Genomic DNA, 21,959 nt, shown 5'->3' with positions numbered 1-21,959 from the left:
ATGACTTTATCCATGCCCCGCTCTTGGAGTCATCGACCAATGAGCTTCGATTAACTTGGAGACTCACTGAGCGCAAATGCACATGTAACAGTGCTGACCCAAATATCGAGCAAAAGCCGCAGTGTTTGCTTGTTTCCTTTTCTCCTTCAGCATCTGGAAGGCATGTGTATAGAGAGGAAGAGGCACTTTAATATTTCTGCTCTTTAAGGCTGTCTATCTTGGCTTTGTTTTCCCCCTCTCTTGCTTTGTCTTTTTTTGAAGAATTCATGTTATGACAAATTTCTGCATGTTAAACTAAAGATCTTGGTTGGTGCTTGACCTACATTCTTTGTTGATGAGATCCAGGTCTGTGTGGCTATATTTAGCGCCGTTCATATGAATTGGCGTTCAGTGTGTTTAAAAAAAAAAAAAAAAAAAGAGACCCTCATGCGAGTGTGCACCCCTCCCTGCCTGCTAATGAATCCATTGTGATTACATGTTTATTTGCGAAAGACAATGTATATATAACCTTACATGCAGATAAAGGAATTTGTCTTTCTCTCTATTTGTTCGTATTTCTTTCAACGTTAATGTGATTTTCATTCACTTGATTTTTACTCTGAAAAATGCAGCCTTCAAGTTCCTACGGACAGTATTGTTTTAATGGCTAATTGGTAGAAAGGTTTTCATTTGAAGTTACACCGCACATATATAAGAGTGTTTATTCAACTTCAAGCATTTTTAGCACTGTGGACTTCTAGAAAGTAGCCTCATTAAAGCATTTTTCATGCTCTTGATATTCTTTTCACACATAATGGCTGCCTCCTTTGTCTTGCTAAGGGTAGTTTCATAGCTAACATTTTATGTATCTAAATACACACAATTAAATAATATTTTCACACTTTCACAGTTTATCTCAAGCATGCACTTTACTGACACACTTTTTTCTGACTTTGTTTATAAGTACACCAACTTTTGAAAATTCTTTATTTGGGGCAAAATTGTGTAATGTGGTGGAAATGACGCCACAACTGTAATTACAAATATATTATTAGATTATTGGGGTCTGGGTCAAGGCTAAAATAGTAAGTAGCAAAAATAAATGAAGGCCTTGTAAAAAGTTTCTATATTGGTTTTAATGTGACCTTTAAGTTGAAATCTGTTTGTATTTATAACAGCCCGTCACATGAAATAAACCAAAGTTTAAGAATCATCCATAAATACGAACAAATAAACTCTATATATGTTACACTGCTGCTGGCTTAGAGGTTATAGATTAGAGATGTGCAAAACTACATTTTTTCTAAATTAAATTAGTTGCGGAGTTTGTTTGATTTAGTTTATCTATTTATTTTATTTAAAGCTCTGCTTTAAAAGAGATACATTTAGAGATGCAAATTTGCAAAAAGGGTTTTTCCGTGTTAACAGTCCAACAGTTAATGTTAGCATGCTAAAGCACAGCGTGCAGTCAGCAAGCTAACATTTTTAAAATCCTCCAAAATTGTTGGACAACTAGTTGACAAGTAGATCATCCTGACCTTTGACCTATGCCTATTATACTGTAGATTCCAGACAGTCAAAAACAGTGCTTTGCTTCATCAGTTGTGGTGTGTGCCGCATTGTTCAGTTACACACGTTCTGCCAACGCTGCTGTTTGGAGGGGGTGTTTGCAAAAAAGGAAAAAGGAAAAAAGAAATTGCAAAAAAAAGGAAGTTTGTCAGGCTTTACAGGAAATGCATGCTCATTGGCAGTTACAGACGGGCATCTGTCTGTGGTCATTTATTCTCTGTTGGCTTTTTAAAACTGAAGTGTGTAACTGTTTTGATGTCAAATATTAGAGTCAACTTTAAGTAAGCCCTTCATAGGGTGATTTTACAGAAAAAGTGTAACACTGCAGTATTAAACCACCCTTTTTTTGTTTGATCGGCCATCAAGCCTGACAAAGCATCATTGACCCTGTTTACATGCACTTAAGAAAATGGTTTATTCCAGGGGTTTTGCAGAAATCAACATTATGTAAATGAGTATGCCACTTTCACTATGGAGTTTAAGGGAGTAAAGCAGTTTAAACAAACCTCCCAGAGTACACAGCTTATGTGGCCATGTAAATATTTCCACAAGTGGATGCCATATTCGATATTTCCACAAGTGTTTCACAAAAATAACATTGCTGTGGAGAAAGCTGATTTCTGACCGAGCCGCATGTATGCAGAGGTATAAAGAAAGTCGATAACATGGTGCATGTAAACTTGTAGGCCCAATTCGAGTCTTAATCCGCTTCCTTGCAATAAATGGCTTTCTAGTGTCCTTGTAAATGAGCTCATTAGCCTGGCCAATGGTAAGTTTGGAGCAGGACTATCTGTTTGTAGAAGCAATGGCTGACGAGTTAAGTTTTCTGGGTTCTTATCGAGAACCATGATTTATTTTTGCAATTCTGTTTGATGATGCTACGCAGAATTTACACACTTCAGCAAATACAAATTTCAACTTTTTGAAAAGGGATGATAACATTTCTTAGCCATGATATTGTCCTCATTGCATATGCCTTCACTGGAACTCTTTGAGTATGCCGAGAGACCTGAGTGCCACTTGGGCTGTCTGTGTGATGGGTGTGTGTATATGCATGAGTGTGTGTGCAAGAGAGACACTTCTCTTCGCTCTGTCACACACACATGTGCTCTTGGTGCTCATTAACAAGGCTCCGGGCTCCTCTGGGATGGGGCAGAGGGGGTTTGGGGTGTTCATATGTGAGTTGCGAGTAAGTGGCGTCTCTTAGACTGTGCCAGCTCCCTGTGTCTCCTCACATCTGAGTCCTGATGCTGCCAACAAACTCTGCCAGTCTGTGAATGAGTCTGGCATCATCACGGCAACTGTCAGGACCAGCTTTCTGAAGTTTGTCACCTGGTGATAAACTTCAGAACTTCATTAACCCTTTCCCCGCCAAACACGGAATTTTCCGGGTTTTATGAAAAAACGCTTCCCCGCCAAACACGGAATTTTCCGGGTATCCGTGTTTTAGGTGGTATACGGTAAGGAAGACCCGCACGCATGTTTTGAAAGAGTACGCAACTCTTTGATCAAAGAAACAGACTGCGATCATCTCAAACGTGAAGTGGAACACCATACTAATACTAAAGCACTTGTTTGATAAAAATGCCTTTTTCTCAGCTTTTTGTCCGAAATGTTGTTTTTGACAAAACCTACCTCTGTTCAAGTGGCAATAAAAAAAGAACAAATGAAGATAAAATAAAATCTTTTTTTTTTTTGCCTAAAAGCAGAGGCTCAGATCTTTATTTTGATATATAGCATCTTCATATATTCATGGAAGAAAATATTCTGAGGGCCATTAAAGTTTAGCGAAAATCGTCAAAAACCCTGGCGGTGGCTGGCACCTTTTTTTAAAAACGCTGGCGGGGAAAGAGTTAAAAGAACCTACTCATAAGAGTCATTTGCATTTACGGTTTTAACAACCACGCAATTGCGTGGGGCCCCGGACGTCGGGTAGGAAAGCTCTGCAAAAATAGCTTGAGGGGTGACATGTTGTTCTGAGTACATTCGCAGGATTTCCGAACTTGTTTCGCCAATGCGCTTTTACTCACACGGATAAGCATGAACGGATGAGTTAGGGGCCGGTCACACAAAGTGTTTATGCATGCATCTGCTCTGTTTTCCATTGTTTTTCTACATCGATCAGCCACAAAATTAAAACCACCTGCCTAATATTGTGTAGGTCCCCCTCGTGCCACCAAAACAGCTCCAACCCACATCTCAGATTAGCAGTCTAAGATGCTATACTTCTCAACAAAATTGTACTGAGTGGTTATCTGAGTTACTGTAGACTTTGTCAGTTAGAACCAGTCTGGCCATTCTCTGTTGACCTCTCTCATCAACAAGGCATTTCTGTCCACAGAACGTGCCGCTGTTTTCTGTACCATTTGGAGTAAATTCTAGAGACTGTTGTGTGTGTGAAAATCCCAGGAGATCAGCAGTTACAGAAATACTCAAACCAGCCCATCTGGCACCATCTGGCTGTATGTAAATGCACTGCACAGATGTCCTTGACTACTGCACTGCGTCTCGCTGTTACTTCAGTGTCTCACGCAGAACTGGCACATTTATAGACACCGTTTCGAGGTAAAAAGTACTTCGGGTTTCAAAATAGCATGACGAGACACCAGAGTTCTGTTTCAGTCGTTGATCTCTATCTAGATTGTTTCAAACGCATGTGTCACAAATATTTAACATTCTGAATAAGTTCAGGTTGCAAAGAGGTGACTGTTTACTGCAGGGGTGTCCAAAGTCCGCTTTGGTGAAATTATATGAAACTCATGTTCTCTGCACTGGATATCGCTATCACGTGCGGCCACTATTCGCAGCGCATTGTCTCAAGTGCGTTCTGTGTCGTCACCAGTTTCAACCACTGGCAGGGTTCAACAGGAGTTTGGAATGCTCCTTATTTCCAGTGATGAAGCACCACACAGAAAGAATGATGCATTTATTAAAGGATTGACATCAGGTTAGATACTTTACTCATGTACTTGTTCTTTTTAAAATATCCCGATACCTCACATCATACAACTAAGTAGAGCTGCTGTTGTGCGAGCGGCTGAACAGAGTTTATTAAACGCACAATGCACGAACCGAGCATACACTTCCAGAAGAGTGTATGGGAAATATAATTAATTGGTTCCTTCTGATATTTCGTTGAAACAAGAAAAATGATTCACGGGCTTCCCAGCACCAATCGAGTGAGGACATACTGTGCTGTAGAAGAGAGCATTTAAAACACTTGCACATCTGTGCCTGATGCGCACACTCAGCTTACAAGCGTACGTCTACAAAATAAAATGAAGTGCAATCATTTTGATCATATTTAAATAATATTTGTTATGCAAGTAACAATAGAACAGAAGATATAATTGTATAGTTTTATAAAGTGATAAAATGCAATCTGATTCTGATTATAGTGATTGTCATTTGTTAAAGCAATTTTTTTTTAAATGGGGCCCCTGGTTGGTCTTTTGCTGGGGCCCTCAGAAATCATAAACCCGCCCCTGGTCATTTGTTCTTGAATCAGACTACATTGTCCATTGTCTTTGTATAATTCTTTGGTACATATTCTTTTTAACTCATTGTGCAGGACACCCTGAATTACCATTTTTAGGAATGGTGTTCCAATGCTAAATTCCATTATGATAAATTTCTGTACATAGATTCCTGAGAAAAGGTTTTGAGAACTGTGTTTTGAGATTATAAGAGGGAAAAAAGACTCTTGGAAGTCAGTTTGCATGTCCGCAGACACCAAAAGCACAAACTATTGCTGAAAACATGGATTTGTACATGGACTTAGTGACTCTGCATTAGTTCAGTGGGGCTGAAATATGATTGACTTGTTCTCCTAAACATTGTTTTTATTTGGTGTTTGCCGAGTAGCGAGCCATGAGTCAGCTTTGTTAATGCTGATATCCAGCTCAGCATTTTTCCAAGCTGGAATGCTATATGTAGCTCAAGAAGGAAATAACTGTGGCAGCTTGCCAAGATTGGAGGGAAAAGTGGGGGTTGACTACAAAAAAGAAAACATACTTGAAGGCAAAGTATTTGCGGTCTGCTTCCAGAGTTGAGAGAGAGAGTTTTTTAGGTGAAGTGAGGTGAGGTGTGTGTGCGCGTGTGTGTACATGTGTGCGTGCGTGCACTCAGAGCAGTTATACTCTATTCAGAGAGCAGCGCTAGCGAGGGGTAATTGCTGCCTTCCCAGCAGCCTGCTGGATTGTGCTCCAGGGATCCAGTGACAGCATCAAACCTCTGTGCGCTCCAGCACACCTAACTGTCTAGTAGTGGGTAGAATGCTCTCTATACACACACACAAACACATACACACACTCACACACAGTATGCAAGCCGTACGGATTGGAAGCGGAGCTGTATGAGTTTGCTTTTTTCTTTTTAAATCAAAGCTTAGGTGTCTTCTCATGCTCAAAGATCACTCCGTTACCATAAGATGTCAATGGTCCATAATACAAGAATTTACCATGCGTTATACAATCTGTAGAATTAGTTTTCCCAGAAATGATGTAATTTACTCTCATGTGTTAATCTCATCAACTGAATTTCTAGTGAAAATGTTCTTTTTAACTTTTTTTTTTTTTTAGACAAGACTAAAAAAAATCACACAATGGCAATTAATCAAATGGTTTTAATTAAATCTGTTGACGAAAATATGACAAGAAAAGATATTAACAATGCAGTAAATTGTTTTTAGCTGGAAATGTGACGTTCAACTAAGTTACGTGCTAGTCACAATGCATAACTTGTTTCAAAAAACCCACTACACATAACGCAATATCTTAAACATGAGGAATTCACAACAGAGTAACTTCTTTAAGTAGCTACATGTGTTATCTCATCTGAATGAATCTTTACATGTTTTAATTATTGTAAAAATAAGTACCGGTACTAAGATAAAAAAGTTTGGTCCATAACAGTTTGATACATGTTTTTGTCATTTTACAAGTTTACACAGCAGTGCCACAGTATAAATATTAATCTTAACTACTGACACTTTGTATCATTTTCGAATTCTAATGTCTGAGAAAGCAGTGCTGTGGTTAAGCTGCGGCTTTGCATACAACTATTTTGAGCACAGCTGTGTGTGTGTGTGTGTGTGTGTGTGTGTGTGTGTGTGTGTGTGTGTGTGTGTGCGTGTGTGTGTGTGTGCGCGCACGCCTGCTGGTGTGTGTAAAAAGTGTGTGTGAGCATCTAGCGAGGTGCTCTGGTGGTTTCACACACACACACACACACACCCAATCAGTTGCTGTCAGGCTTCTGCAGCGCATCAGTGCGTAGAGCAGTCTCAAGGTGTGTGTAAGTATGTTTGTTGACATGTCTGCTGGGAGATGTGATGTTCACCTGTCAGCCCCCCCCAACACACACACAGACACACACACACACACACACACACACACATTTAAATGCCCTTTGTTTCACTAAGTCCCGCCTTCTGTTTAACCCCACAGGAAACAATGTCACACCTTACACTTTTAAGTGGGCCTTTCCTGTCCATTTTCTTCCTCTAAATCATTGACTGTACAAGTCATCACGTGTCTTATGTGTAGAGAGTTGACTTTTAGTAATTATTCTTGGGGTTAGGCCTGCACTTTGACCACTCCAGCACAAGTCTTGGTTAGTTAAGGATTTTCACGTGACATTGTGTGTTGTTTTAGCTGATGTCTAAATGGCACATTTCCCCTCAGTACTGTAACTGCGAGTAACACAACTCCCCCACCTCCATGGCATGGGAATGTCTTGAGTTCCCCTCTCGAAATGAGTGAATTAAGTAAAAGGAAGCAGTTATCGTCTCTCTGAATGTCAACATATATGGTTTATTTGCTACTACTTCCATCTTTTACCTCCATCTACTGACAGATTCCATTCTGACGAAGATCTTTTTGACATTTTTGTAAGATTTTGTCTATTTATTTATTTATTTTTGTCCTGTACTTAACTTTTTTTTACAGTAATGGACATTATCAGTATGACTGAAAAAGGCAAAAGTGTGTACAGAAGTGGGTTTTTTTTGTGCCATTAATTTCTTGTACACAATAGGCTACTTGTAGTTTTACAAACATGGCAGACCATAATGGATTACAGTTGCTGTTATCTGTTATTCTTAAAGCAATTAGAATTAAATGTTTCTGTTTCAAAAATAATCCCTGAACGCAATCTATTCATGATTATGTATTTTTTATTGTTCCAGTCATCAGTGTCTCTTTCACATCATAACTAAAATTTGGTAAGTCACTATATATTTTGGACACTAACACAAGAATACACAATTGCACGTCTACGGCAATTATATTACTATTGTATGTCCTGCAATTAAGCCAGCCTGTTATAAATTCTTTTAAATGAATGCAGTATATAGCTTCTATTGCACTCGTATGCTAAATAAAGAATATATGTGAGAACTTGGCTTCATGTGATACATAGAAAATGTATCTATCTATAGATTGAGAATTGTTCTCAGTTGTTGGGTGGAAAGGAAACTGTATTTTAAGGAAAGGAAGTACTTGTCTCTGTTTCATTCTATTTTAGAAGAAAGAACACACTTTTTGAAATTGTACCAAGATGAAATGAGTCATTGGTTCTAAAGTGGTTGGAAAATTATGTGACATTCATAACTCTCGTGAGCATCACAATAACAACAACACCTTTGATAACGGGGCAGGACCCAGGGTATACATGATGCAAAGTGTAGGCTTGTGTGTATTTGAGTGTGGTTTGTGCAAGAGTTTCACTCTTCCCATGGAATGTGGTATGGAATTGGTTTTATTTATTCCGTTGTTTACTTAAATGGCTTCAGTGTGAGAGGTAGGGCTGAACGATTAGTTGAAAACAATAGCGAGATTACTGTAAACCATTGTGGGTACTGTGATTGTGCAAATTGTCAATTACCGCTGCCCATTTACTTCTACTCTTACCGTACGTTCACACCAGAGGCGGCGAGAGCGTCAAATCGACCGGAAGTCATTCTTTTTCAATGACAGCCAGCGTCTCTCTGCGGCGAGAAGCGGCGCGGCGAGTCTTGGGCAGCGTGGGCGTCAGATGGAAGTTCAAGTGCAGTCGACATTATGGTAATGAGCTGTGACGCGGTTCGGCGTTAACCAATTGGAATATAGAAGTGCTCCGCTCTAGCGAAGTCGAGAACACAACCGTGTAAACTTTGGTTCCCACCAAACATTCGTTCGAAGATAAAATGTAGAAACGAATTATTGCCGTGGACGGGTTTCCCTGTAATATATGACCAAGACCACAGTTATTATTACAAATGTATTTTATTTTGATAACAAACAACTATAATTTTAATTACTTTCTGCCATCGATCGATTTCTTATTTTCACATTTTAAAGAGTTCATGAGGATATACGCTACTTGTGATCGGTCGGCAAAAAGTAAATGGTCGACATGTCTGGATGTTTAAATTGCGGCCCCTTTAAATATAGTTCACAAAACAAAGCATTCTGAACAAACGTTGCCGCTTATTTCAACTACGTCAGAGCGTCCACGAGCGTCCTTGAGCGTCGAAGGCAGGGCAGCCAGAGCGAATTTTGACGCTCTCGCCGCTTCTGGTGTGAACGTACAGTTAAGGTGCGGACAGTCATCTCAGTGGGAATCGGTGTGACCATGAATTACATGGGATGGACTTCTGGTAGCGAATAATTCCCTCTTGCGGTTTTTACATGGAGGTCAAGTTTGGTTGATTTGCCGTGAACTTTCATGTTGACCAATAGGAAGTGGTTTGTTTGGGCTCTGAGTGGGCAGTGCTTCATACTCAGCTACATTGAATATACACCAGATATCACTTCAGAGTTTTAACTGCTATAGTATGAAGTGTAGCATTAAAAAGAGGCTTCTTGGCAGTTATTTTACTGCTGATTTCACATGCGCTCAGCAATTGTCCACTTCACCCGTGGAATTTTGTCATGCAAGTATGTATGACTGCACCATTATTGGATAAAATGTGTCTATTTAAACATGTTTTTTGTAGCTCATGAGCATTGTTGTTTATTAGTGACTTAACGACATGTCAGCTTTCATGGCTATTTTCATGGTGACATTTGAATTGTAAGCAACTAATATAGAACAGAGCAAAGGTGTCTTGAGACACATTTTTTGAAAGTTGCAGTTATTTTTATCTTGACACGGTGTCTAAACAATGTGGCACTCATGTGCAAGATACTACATAAAGCAATACGGTGTGGCAGTTAAGATGCCTGTGTTGCACATTTACATAGAAAAACTCATGAAAAACAAGTTTGTTGTGTGTTTGAATGCAGTGGCCAATCAACTATAAATTAGGTAATCGGTTTACCAGTAATGACTACTGGTCCTAATGAGTGATCTTTAGGCTACGTCCACTTTAATCCCGAAATATTTGAAAATGACGTTTTCGTTTTTGAAACGCTCTGTCTACATGGCCGTTTACAAGTGTTTTCCAAATGTTTCTTGGCCAAACTGAAGATAATGAAAGCACTTAAATCCCTTTACTGTCATACAAAAAAATCAGAGTTCCATGTAGGCCTACTGTCTGAAACGCAATTGTTCTCGTGTTTCCTTGTCGGACAGCAAGAAAACTTCCCGTAATCTTTGAAGCAATGCAATGCGAAGGTTGTACAAAGGAACATTTATCTTCAACAGCGCTATCAAAGTGTGTAGCAGGCAAAAAAATGTCACAATGGTCGCCATCTTGATTATTTTAGGTTGAATGTATCACATGACAACAAATTCGTATCTCCATTTTCCCTGTCCACACTACAACGCAAAGACAGTATTTTCAGTTTATTCACTTAAGAGATTGTTTTTAAGCTCTTGTTTGTGCTGTCAAAAAGGGCATCTCAGTGTGGACAGAAGGCCAAAATGAAGAGGAAAAATATGTGTCTTTAAACAAAAATGATTAGCGAGGACATGGCATTAAAAGCAGTCTGATCCACAGACAATGAAAATGTTTAATGTTTTATCTCTCAATCCTCCGTGGCACAATGTGGTGATTTAAATTATATTAATTGAAATTAATAATCATGATTACAATATTAAGGAAAATTATCGACAGTTATTGTTGTCACAGTTCTTGTCTGTGCTTTGTATGTTGAAGGTCTGCACTATGGCTGAACTGATCTTTTCTCTCTCTTTGTGTGTTTGCAGGATGATAATGATGGGATACCCTGGTCGGAGGAAAGGGTGGTGCGGAAGGTGCTCTATCTCTCGCTAAAGGAGTTTAAGAGCGCACAGAAGCGGCAGCTCTGTGGCGGCCTCCGCAATGGAGGAAAAAGCTCTAACGGTGAGTAACGGCTTCAACCTATGACCATCACTCATTCAGGACTGGACTAGTCTAATATACTCTAGACCGCTCTACTAGTCAAGGATGCCATCATATAGCCAATGAAACATTGAACATCTCTGTGTTATCAGTGTATGTTTTTCATCACATGAATGAAGCAATATTTTACATGTAATTTGCATTTACGACTTTGGAAGATGCTTTCATCAAAAGAGACTCACAGAGCATTTGAGGCACGTTCAATAGATACACATCCTGGAAATCAAACCAATGACTATGGCATTGTTGCCGCAATTTTCTACTAGTTGAGTTTTACACTTTGCATATTTGAGTATGAAAAAACAAAACACACTCAAAAAAATTTTGGCTTTGATTTTCTCTCTGTTAAAAGGATGTTCTTAAGAAATGTTCTTGTAACAGTGGGTAAGATTGCCGTATGATCCAGGTTACTTGAGAGCTTTGGCAGCCTTCTGATAGAAGCGTGTCTGACACTTTAGCTCTGCACTCTGGGACTTCACTTCACACAGGCCTCAAAGCCAGAGCTTTCACTAAAAAGAGCTGCAAGACACTGAGGGATGAACAAAGAACAAGTTTTATACGTTTGAGTTTACACAGCCAGACAGAGATGAGGGAGAAGACTTCTCTTGATGTGAGCTACCCCTATTTATTACTCTGATGAAAAAAAAATGAAAAAAATAAATAAATAAAGAAATAAATACAATTGACACTGTATTCCCTTTCACAAGTTGCTAGTTAACATGAAAGCAAAATTGACCCTATCTACTTTCTTAATACACGTTGCTGGTCTTATTGTGAACTGTTCTTCGGTGCACGTTATTCCAAATGGGAAAACAAAATCTTCATAATCTTTCTTAAAAATGTAATGACCTTTTCTGTCTTGGAAACATCTTTACTTTCTGGGTGACTTCCCAAATGTATTTGTCCTGTTTTTTTCTGCTGCTTAACACAATTTCAAAATCCGATATTGAAAAAAAGTCCCATCCTATATACTTATAATTGAGTATCCTGTTTCACTCAAATGCATGAGATTATCGAAGTAAGTCATGTTGATGTTAAGGTCCTAGCTCACGTTTGTTTGCCACATCCCATGTTTGTTGTCCACTGAAATTAGACACGGTTCAATGTTTCATAAACAGCATATTGAATGGACTGTAGTTCTATCCCTCACAGCCTAATTTTCATTTACTCTCTAAAACAGATAATAAGGTCTTATCACAATAGCCCTTAATCTTGATGTCTTGTTGTTGTATGCGTTAACATTTTTGTGCTACCTCATGATAATGGTTATCCCTCTGTACGGAGAGTGTTTAACCAAGGTTGACCCATTAAGACTGGCAAACTCTTTGCAATTAAAAAGTATTTAAACTATTAAAATAATAGTTTAAATACTTTTTAATTGATCCCTAAATAGTTCCTATATGGTGTAGTGTTTCCTTTGGATTACTCAAAGTGTGCAGCCATTCATGCTTTGTTTAATATTGCTCAAAATTACTTTGTAATTTTAATTCCAAATTACTACAAAAAACGTTTGTTACTGTTTTTCCCCTGACCTTTTGGGTTGTTGGAAATATGGTAATAATAAATGTTAAGGTATCTAATTTTGCTAAATGCTAACACTTGTATGCAAATGTAAATAGTATACGGCAAAGGCATCAAGGCTCATATTTATGACATGGAATAAATAAATGGAATATCCCTATACTGTTGTACTATCTTACTACATACTAAAAAGTATGTACTTTCAAATCACCAGCGAAATACATACTTTTGTGTGTAGTAGAAATATATGAATTGGGATGCAGCCAATGAAAAGGGATCAAATAAAGCCCTTTTCATTGGCTTCATTTCAATTACAAGCAATGCTCAGATCCAACACACTCATTCATAGTGGTGGGGATTTTGATTTCATCTCGGTGATTCGAGTCTTTTGAATCCATTCATCAAAAAAGATATGTTCAGATTCATTGAGTGATCCGTCCGCAAATTACGACTTTGCTCCAGTAGATGACAACAAATGAGCATCGTTTGCATTTTTAACAAGTCATTGCATTGAACCAAAAGCACAGAATCATTCACAACTGAAACGAGTCTAATTATGCTTTATTAAAATCTGCATCTTTACAATTTTACATCATAAGCGTTTCCCCACAAATGACAACAAAACATACCTATAATTTTGACAGCTAATGAGTATGATTTTTTTTAAATCAATCTATACAAAAAGATACCATTTATAGCATAAAAATGATTGAGTTTCAATAATGTCCTTATGTCATTGTAATGTGTGGTCATCACTCACTTTCATCCATAATTAATCAGCACCTTTTCCTGTTTACAGAGATTTCTGAACTGAATGAATGACCTGTCTTCTCTCGTTCAATCAGTCAGCAGATCTGCGTTCATGAATGGGATTAGTGATTGTTATATTTTGTTCATGAATGAGTGTATCTGTCATACTCAAATGACTGACTGTTTCAGTGAAGGGGTCAAACCAATTATATGCTCTGCCTAAGTCGCACTCAAATATTATTGGTTCACACTATAGTCAGTCATAACAGGCTAGAAAAGCCACAAAAGCAGCCTACGTGCAAAAGCAGCTCTTTACGTGTAGAGCTCATTGGCTTCGAAAGGGAGACTTCAGAGAAAGAGAATTAGGAGTGTATGGAAGTGAACGAGAACAATTTGTTCACTTAAAGATTTGTTAAAAAAATTACCTATTTTTTCACGAACAAAGCATCACTACTCATACACAATCAGCAGTGGGATCAAGAGTCGCCCAGAGATGCATAGTCTACACACATCTGAAAGAACCAAATCACATTTGATTGCAGATTTAGACAGATATTGCTCTGCTGCTGATGCCCATCAGTTCCCAGCTCAGCTGGCAGAGCAGACAAAAGGTGGCGGTCAGGGGGTTTAACTTCTGTATGCCAAACAATGTGGCATTGGCACCCGTTTTGGAACCTCAGCAGTGCATAAACAGCTTGCCACCACAGGCTAAACACATTCTTGTTCCAGTTATTGAAAAGGACATTTTCTACACTTGTTGCCTGTTCCACACTTTATTTTTTGCTATGAAGTCCACTTATAATGTTAGTCAAGGTTTCTGGCACTTAACAGTTAAAATTTAGTTTACAGTGACCATTTTCCACCCTCTCTTTGATCCTTGGAATAAAACAGGCTGTTTTAGCTACTCTACTTTTTAAGAGTTCTATGTTAGTGACTTCTGATAGGATTAGCTAAAATTTTCACACGATAAATGTCTGGGAAAATGGCAACTGATTACCAAATACCATTTCAGACTTTAATAAGACAAATTATTGTTAAAGTATGACTGAAATGGAACTTTTAAAGTGCAAGTGCAAGTGCTAAAAAATAAGCATACTACATGTCTACCACAATGACTACTTTGGTGAAAGACCATTACAACAAGGTCCAGGGAGTTAGTGTGAATAACAAGGATGCACACAGTGCTTAATTACGAATGTCATAATTTATTAGTCTAGATTTACTCAGGACCGTTATGTGTTGCTCCCTGACTGCATTTCTCCATTCGTTCTGACCTAGTCATTACCATTCCTTAACTAATGGGTCACACATCATAGCATTACACTCTATCACACACGCCATCCTTGGAAACCATGAGGGGAATGTAGCGACGCGATTGGCTTAGTTAAACATGCATAAATATGATTAGAGGCCCTGAAGGACAGATGCTGGATAAACCGTTGCACGCTCTCATGGCCTGAGAGAGAAGATACAGGACGTTTGGCTCCACTAGATGCAGACTGTCTTTCACACAGCCACTCAAGTGAGACCAACATATGTAAAACACAGTGAGGGAAGCGAGCAGCTTGCGTTAAGCTGTTTAGATATGATCCCTCTCCGCCCACGTCAGCTTGGCTTGGCCTGTTCTCTCAGGTTTTGGTTTCCCATTTCGTGATGAAAGCAGCGACTCTAAAGCTTGTTTGTTTGTGCACAAGGGGAATCATTTGAATATAGGACATGAATGTTATTTTTTTTGCTGTTTTTCTATTTGGAGTTAAACCATCCCAGTTTTGGTGTTCTCAAAACAATGTTTTGTCCAATGTGAAGGGACCACCTGGGACTTAGCTTGCGTGCTTTGAAGATCAGCCATGGTAGGCTTCATATGGAAAAAAAAGACACTTTTATAGATTTATATGTATGTGTTGGAGTGCTGCTTCATTGTAGCTCTTTATTTCTACAGCTGTTTTTCTGGCCAACTGTAGATTTGGGCTTCAGGTCCTGGCGAATGTTTGGCGATCCTGGATATTCGCTTTACAGATGTTGATAAACACTGAAATTAGATCAGCTGAGTCATATAAATTGGGATTTAACTCTGTGAGCTTTAATAATGTAACAGTAATGATCACAAGAAAAGGAGGGTGAACCTACCACAGAGTCGTACAGTGCGTGTGAAGACTCACTATGACACATTGCGGTTTACCCAGTTTTATCTACCTTTGCCAAACAGATTGTTGCCCAGGCTTGTTCTTGTTTTCTTCTTACTTCATTCCTTTCTAGTCCCTTTAGAGACTGTTAATTATTTTAACAGAATCTACCGCTGATATTTCCACATCTACTCGGCACAAGCTTGATGTCAGCACAACTTCCACAAGTTAACTCAAGAACTCTATCTATATGTCTGTCTGTCTGTCTAACTAACTCACTAACTGTCTGGCTGTAGGCTACATCTGCCTGCCTGCCTCACTGGCTAGCTGCATCGCTATCTGTCTAGCTAGCTTGCTAGCTGTATCGCTATCTGTCTGTATAGCTAGCTAGCTGCCTCACTATCTGTCGATCTAGCTGGCTAGTTACCTTATTATCTGTCTGTTTAGCCATCCATCTCGGTAGCTAGCTAACCTTGATATCTGTCTAGCTAGCTTGCTAGCCATCTCACTATTGGTCTGTCTACATCGCTATCTGTGTATCTCGCTATTTAGCTTCTTCGCTATCTGTCTAGCTACCGGTCTAGCTTGCTGTCTTGCTTATCTGTCTGTCTAGTTATCTTTGTGTACAGTATATGTTGTGTATGTGTATGTATAATACATTAGTCGATGCCACTGGTGTTGTTTATTGTTTGACGTTAAAGTATTTCAGGCTGAGAATTTGTGCTCAATTTGAATATAAGAAAGCCATGTGTAAAGTCTTCACCAGTATGTCAACCTCCGTCTACCTCCATCTCCATTATTTCCTCAGTCTAAGAAGCCTTAAAATAAACCATCTTTCCATCTTATTCCATTTTGCAAGTATTACATTTCAGATCTACTTGGTGTTGTGCATTATTATTAAAACCATGCCATTGAGATATTTCACATTAAATTAGATAACTTGACATGTTGCATCTGTTATTCTTTCTCAATATTTGCTCTTGTTTTTCTCTCTGTACAGCTTCCTTGTCAAAGGGGCAGCTGAATGGATCTAAAGGAGGACACAATGGGGACGGATCTTGCTCTCAGAGCACAGATGGAAGCAGCGAGTACTCAGAGGAATGTCCAGCCAAAAAGAGGTAAGTAACCCTCTTTCTATCTAACTCTCTGTGTCTCTGAGTTGGTTGGTTCCCTTTCGGGTCACTCAAGCTAAGAAAAGCTGAGGCTGTACTTTTTAAACAAGCTTGAAGAGTGTGTATGAGAAAATATGGCATTATTTGGAGGATGTCAGCACGCCTGTCTTTGACAGTCTCAAGATAATTTACTTGGGTACTGAAGATGTCAGCTGTCCTGTTTTTATTTACCGATTTTCTTTTTTTCAATTTCTGGCTTCGTATAGCAGGAAATTATACATGACAGTAAGGCAGCCTTATAACAACTGGTAATTCTTTGAAATAATTTGCTGTCACGGTCATTGTTTAATTAGTCACTTTTTTCTAATTAGTAATTTAAAAAGCACAGTACGTAATTAACTGCTCCGCGTGTTTGTTTGTTTTTTCCTAAGGTTTTGTAATCTGTGAAATGTAAAGCCTCTGAAGAGTGAAATGAAAGCAGTTTGGAGAAGAAACTTTTTGTCAGCTGTGCCTTTGAGGCAGACGCTGCCTGGAAAATAGTGTGAAAAATAATTTTCAATAGCAAAATCATAAACTGCTGACTTCCTTTTCCACATTAGGAACTGGATAATGCACTTTCAGGGCTCTTCATAGGCCTCCAGACAAACACACCAGATATGTTTGTGCATCCCTGCTTTGAGCCAATGTCTGATTGCTTGGGTTGAATGCTGGCATCCCTTCTAATGCTGCTTATGAAAGTGTTCTTTTAGCTATAGATAACAGAAAAGTGGCTTAGAGTCCACTTTCTGTAGGCGAGTTTGTATACATGTCATTGGGACACTTTCTTTGGGTCTAGGGGTATGTTCTCGGAATTAATGTGCTGTTTATTAATATAAGGACTATGATAAACCACATAGAGCCTGGAACAGACACAATAGGAAGGGGCAGTGATCCATTAAAGCCAAAAAACTGACTATATCTATCTCTCTCTCTCTCTCTCTTCTCTCTCACGCTCTCTCTCTCTTTATATATGTATATGTATGTGTGTGTACGCATGTATATGTATGCATGTATACAATACTGTGCAAAAGTATTTGGCACATAAGATGTTTCACAAAAACATTTGTCTTTAGATGATTATTTATCTTCAGCTTTATATGTCAATAGGAAATATACTCCCAAACAGTACTTTTGCAAATAGAAAATATTAGAATAGAAGAACAGTGAGCCCTGCAATGGATGCCATGGCCCCCCACTGAACATCATGTCAGTCTGAGATTACATAAAGAGACAGAAGCAATTGAGACAGCCTAAATAGATAGAAGAACTGTGGCGAATTCTCCAAGAACCTTGGAACATTCAATTTGCCAACATCCAATAAAAACTGTATCCAGGTGTACCTAGGAGAATTGGTGCAAAGGTAAAACAAAGGTGGTCACATCAAATATTGATTTGACTTTTTTATGTTTACTAGACTTTGTATGACATTAAGTGAGAAATGAAAACTATTTATGTAATTCGTTTTGAAGACATCCTCACTATGCAACATTTTTCACAAGTGCCTAAAACTTTTGCGCAGTACTGTGAATATATATATATATAAAAACATTGAAGTCAGAAGTTTACATACACTTAGGTTGAAGTCATCAGTCTCCTTGAAATGAACGTAGATTGGTGCAAATAGTGCAAATCAATCACAGAAAAGCAGCAAAGGACCTTTGTAAGTAAAGTATCTATATCCACACTACAATGAGTCCTGTATCGGCATAACCTGAAAGCATGCTCAGCAAGGAAGAAGCCACTGCTCCAAAACCACCATAAAAAATCCAGACTACAGTTTGTAAGCGCACATGGGGACAAAGATCTTACTATTTGGAGAAATGTCCTCTGGTCTGATGACACAAAAATTGAACCGTTTGGCCATAATGACCATTGTTATGTTTGGAGAAAAAAGGGTGAGGCTTGCAGACCAAAGAACACCATCCCAACCGTGAAGCATGGGGGTGGCAGCCTTTAGTTGTGGAGGTGCTTTGCATTATGGTTATGATGCTGCTTTAGAAGGTAGCTGGCAATTTAGGTAGTAAACCGCAAGGCAGCTTAATAGATTTTGGAACAAAGCTTTTGTTTTGTCATTAATTTGTTTATCTTAATTCAGTTTTATATTGCAGTTTGCTGTATGAATCAGTACTTGAGTCATGCTCTTTGCTGTATGTTGCTAATTTTTAATTCTCCCATCTCTTCAAACGTCGACTTTGATCTGTGTGTATGACCACAATCACACAACACTCACGTAGATGGGTGGCATTAGCATTATGGAAGGCCTATTCATCAGGTCCACTGTAATGACACAACTTTCGTGGCGTGCCATAAACCCCCTCATAAACAGTGTTTGCGTAGGCCCACTGAAGAGGCTTTTCTTCCTCTGGAGAGTCTGAATTAATCCCACCACAGTCTTCGAGAACAAAACAGCTCTGAGCACAGACGCTGCTTCAAAGACGGTGCTGCCCGGTGCCGACCAAATACCACACAATGCGGCACTGCCACACTGCAGCGGCCAGTCCTCAGCAGATGTCCATTTCAGTCTCCTCCTGAAAAAAAAAACAAAAAAAACATTCAGTCGGCTTCACAGAGACCTTCTGTCTGGGGTCTGTTTATCAAGTCGCATGCACCTATGGTAAAGTAAGATATTTTGTGTGTGTGTGTGTGTGTGTGTGTGTGTGTGTGTGTGTGTGTGTGTGTGTGTGTGTGTGTGTGTGTGTGTGTGTGTGTGTGTGTGTGTGTGCGAACGAAGATCAGCTTGCAGCATCTGCCCCTAGTCTACCTGTCATCTAATACCCTGTTATAATTGTTAACCATTGTGCTGGGCTGTAGATGCGATCATTAAAACAGCCCCGAGAGGCCAAGTGACTGAGCAAGTGTTAGACAAAAAAAAGATTGCTGTACAAAAATTTAGAAAATATTCGAATCACAGGATTTATATAAACACAAAGGGGTGAATTCATGAAACAGTTATGCGACATTTTCATGCAGTATTTCAGCATGAAAACAGCACGTCTTCAATAACCTATCAAGTTTAACCAAGTGTTCAAATTTCCACTTTTTTTTGTCTGGTGCAATTAAAGTTGCGCTATTTCCACCCACAGAAAGCAAGCGGTAAGTATCAAATGATGATCTAATTGAGAAAAGCGTTTTAACTGGACATATTTCCAGACATGTAGAATAGTTGAGTGCACTTTCAGTGTTTTAAATAGTCAATTCAGGTGCCTGGATCACAAAGTTGGACCGATATGATCTTCAACAAACAAGTATCCTGATCCGACATGCAAAACTGGGAATTGCATAGTTCAAATTGCATTCATCACTACATTTTTGGACATAGGTGTGCCTTTAACTGATTTGCATAATTACTAGTGAACCGGGTGCTAAAACAACGGAGACATCACTGAATGCAAACAAACTACATTGGACACAATTCCTTCTTGGTGAATTATCCCTAAAATTTAGAAAAGCAGCATATGTAATGTGCACACAGCACATCATTGTGGGTCATAGAGTGCTTTGCCCAGTCTTTTATTAAGCCTGCACACTGGAGAGGCCTAGTATTAATGGACCACCCCCTGCCTGATGTTCAGCGCTAGGCTGTACTTCCATACTAAATTTTTGGGCATCTGCTGGCCACATAAGATGGCAACAAGGAGTCCGATTGAGGCGGTGCCAATGCCTTTCACACCTGGCCTACAATAAACCTTACAAGAAAGTGAGGGAGTGTAAGGCAGGCAGAGGCACAGGTGCAGGGGTAGGCCAGGTTGCAGGGGGAGGGTTTGGAAAGCCATTTGGGAGAAGACTACTGTTTGCATGGTGCGCTCTGAGTTTTCAGGTTGTGCCAAGTGCTCAGAACACATACTGAATCTCAATTAGAGGACACAAGGGGGCACCAAATGAAGCAAGCACTTAAGAGGGCTTTCTTTAATGTGCTTATCTGTGTTTACTTTTTTGAGATCGCTTCTTAGAGAGAGGATCATTGCAATTGTTTGTAAATAGTGGCTGTGCAGTCGCTGCCAAATAACTATTGTGAACTATATGTTCAGTACAGATTACTAGCGAACTTTGTGCGAGAATTATTTTGGGATGTTAAAACACTTCTACCCCAGCTTAATGTGCAAAGACAAATGTTTTAAAGTTAATTCATGATACTATACATGATCCAATCAGATGTGATCTGCTAAGCCAATTGCTTGCATGGTGTAGCTGATAGGTCCTTTTGACATGTAATCTGTTTGCAAACCAACTTGCGTTCTCCCACTTTTTCTAGCATTTAAATTGCATTTTCTCTCTGAAACCCTCCTCTTCCCCAGCACCACTTCTCTAGATCTGCTTCATAAGGATTGTATGTATGACTAATTGTGCAGTCACACCATGTCTTGCATCCTTGATAACGCATGTCTGTATTCTTAGCATCAGCAAGTCTTAATTCTTGCTCCTCAGCAACAACGTAAGCTAGTCTGGCAAGACCAAACCTGCTAACATGTAGTATCATATCTATTATGATACTTTAAAAAAGAAAGTTGTCATGTCTGAACTATAAGTAGTTTCTATGTCAATTTCTATGGAAAAATTTGAAGGCTGTGGCTCTTTCAGCATTATTGTTTGTTTGAGTGTTCCCACATCAACTAATTGGTCTTTTCATTATTTGCCATGTAAGATGTTCAAAATCATGTTTGATTTCGCTTCTAGTTCATTTAGCACACTGGAAATGTAAGGTCAAGTTGAGCTCTTTGAATCATTGTATATAGTTTTTTAGTCACAATGGGCTCTAGTTGTGTTTTGCACATTTTGGTGAATGTAGTATACTGTGCATATTATACATACGGTTTCACTGCTGCATACTGCATACTATTAAAAAATGGCTTGTGTCTCTATTCAGTCCACTTCAAAACGTGTCCTATTCATGTTGGCACAAAATAATCATGGCTTCTGTACGTATGGCTCTATAATAGCCATATTGATTTTCCTCTAAATCCTTTGACAGGGCTACATACTACACAATCCACTTTAGTGGTATTGCAGATCAATGCTGGCAGTGAACACCTCGATTAGACGCTACTGCAGCCTTGACTCATGTTTTCAATATTGTTTAGTGGGAGGTGTAGCGTGAGAAGAGGAACCTCAGGTAGGCCATTTGGCTCCAAACTTGGGTTGATTCACAGGGCAGGAATGTCCTGTGTTTGAGGACTCGAGCGGAGTTATTTGCACAAAAGACGGTCGTGACTGCTGATTGGCTGGTGCTGGATAAGTGAGAACATTAGGCTGTAATCTCTGCTGCTGTGCCCAAGTGTGTTAAGACACGTCATTTTTTATGTTACTGATAATGCTTGATGGTTTTAAGTGAGTAAATTCACCTGAACATGCATGCTTTTGTATAGATGTGTGTTTGCTCTAAAAACTCTGCTTTGAGTGGCCTAAAGCCTTCTACCACTGAATGGAAGCAGTGTTGAATGGCATCCATGCTCCATTAGCTGTGTTTTGGGTTTGGTTTGACAATAACTCTGAGTTATGTGCACTGTTCTTAACCCTTTTTAGATATATATGTCTGTCTGTTTGCTTGTGGTTGTGTTAAAGATG

At 39.1% G+C, this 21,959-nt stretch overlaps 1 protein-coding gene across 1 annotated transcript in view; it reads left to right on the top strand.

Annotated features, from left to right (window-relative positions):
- LOC127620053 (protein Jumonji-like) overlaps window positions 1-21,959 on the top strand; it is a 142,824-nt gene that overhangs the window by 68,562 nt on the left and 52,303 nt on the right. Inside the window, exons 2-3 of the mRNA XM_052093136.1 lie at window positions 10,678-10,813; window positions 16,247-16,364. Of these exons, the coding sequence (XP_051949096.1) occupies window positions 10,678-10,813; window positions 16,247-16,364 (254 nt within the window). The remainder of the gene's footprint in view (window positions 1-10,677; window positions 10,814-16,246; window positions 16,365-21,959) is intronic.

The sequence above is a fragment of the Xyrauchen texanus genome, chromosome 26 (assembly GCF_025860055.1).
Source record: "Xyrauchen texanus isolate HMW12.3.18 chromosome 26, RBS_HiC_50CHRs, whole genome shotgun sequence".
NCBI classification, from domain to species: domain Eukaryota; kingdom Metazoa; phylum Chordata; class Actinopteri; order Cypriniformes; family Catostomidae; genus Xyrauchen; species Xyrauchen texanus.
Note: the sequence above shows the minus strand (reverse complement) of the source record. Positions and strands in the feature narration are given on the sequence as shown.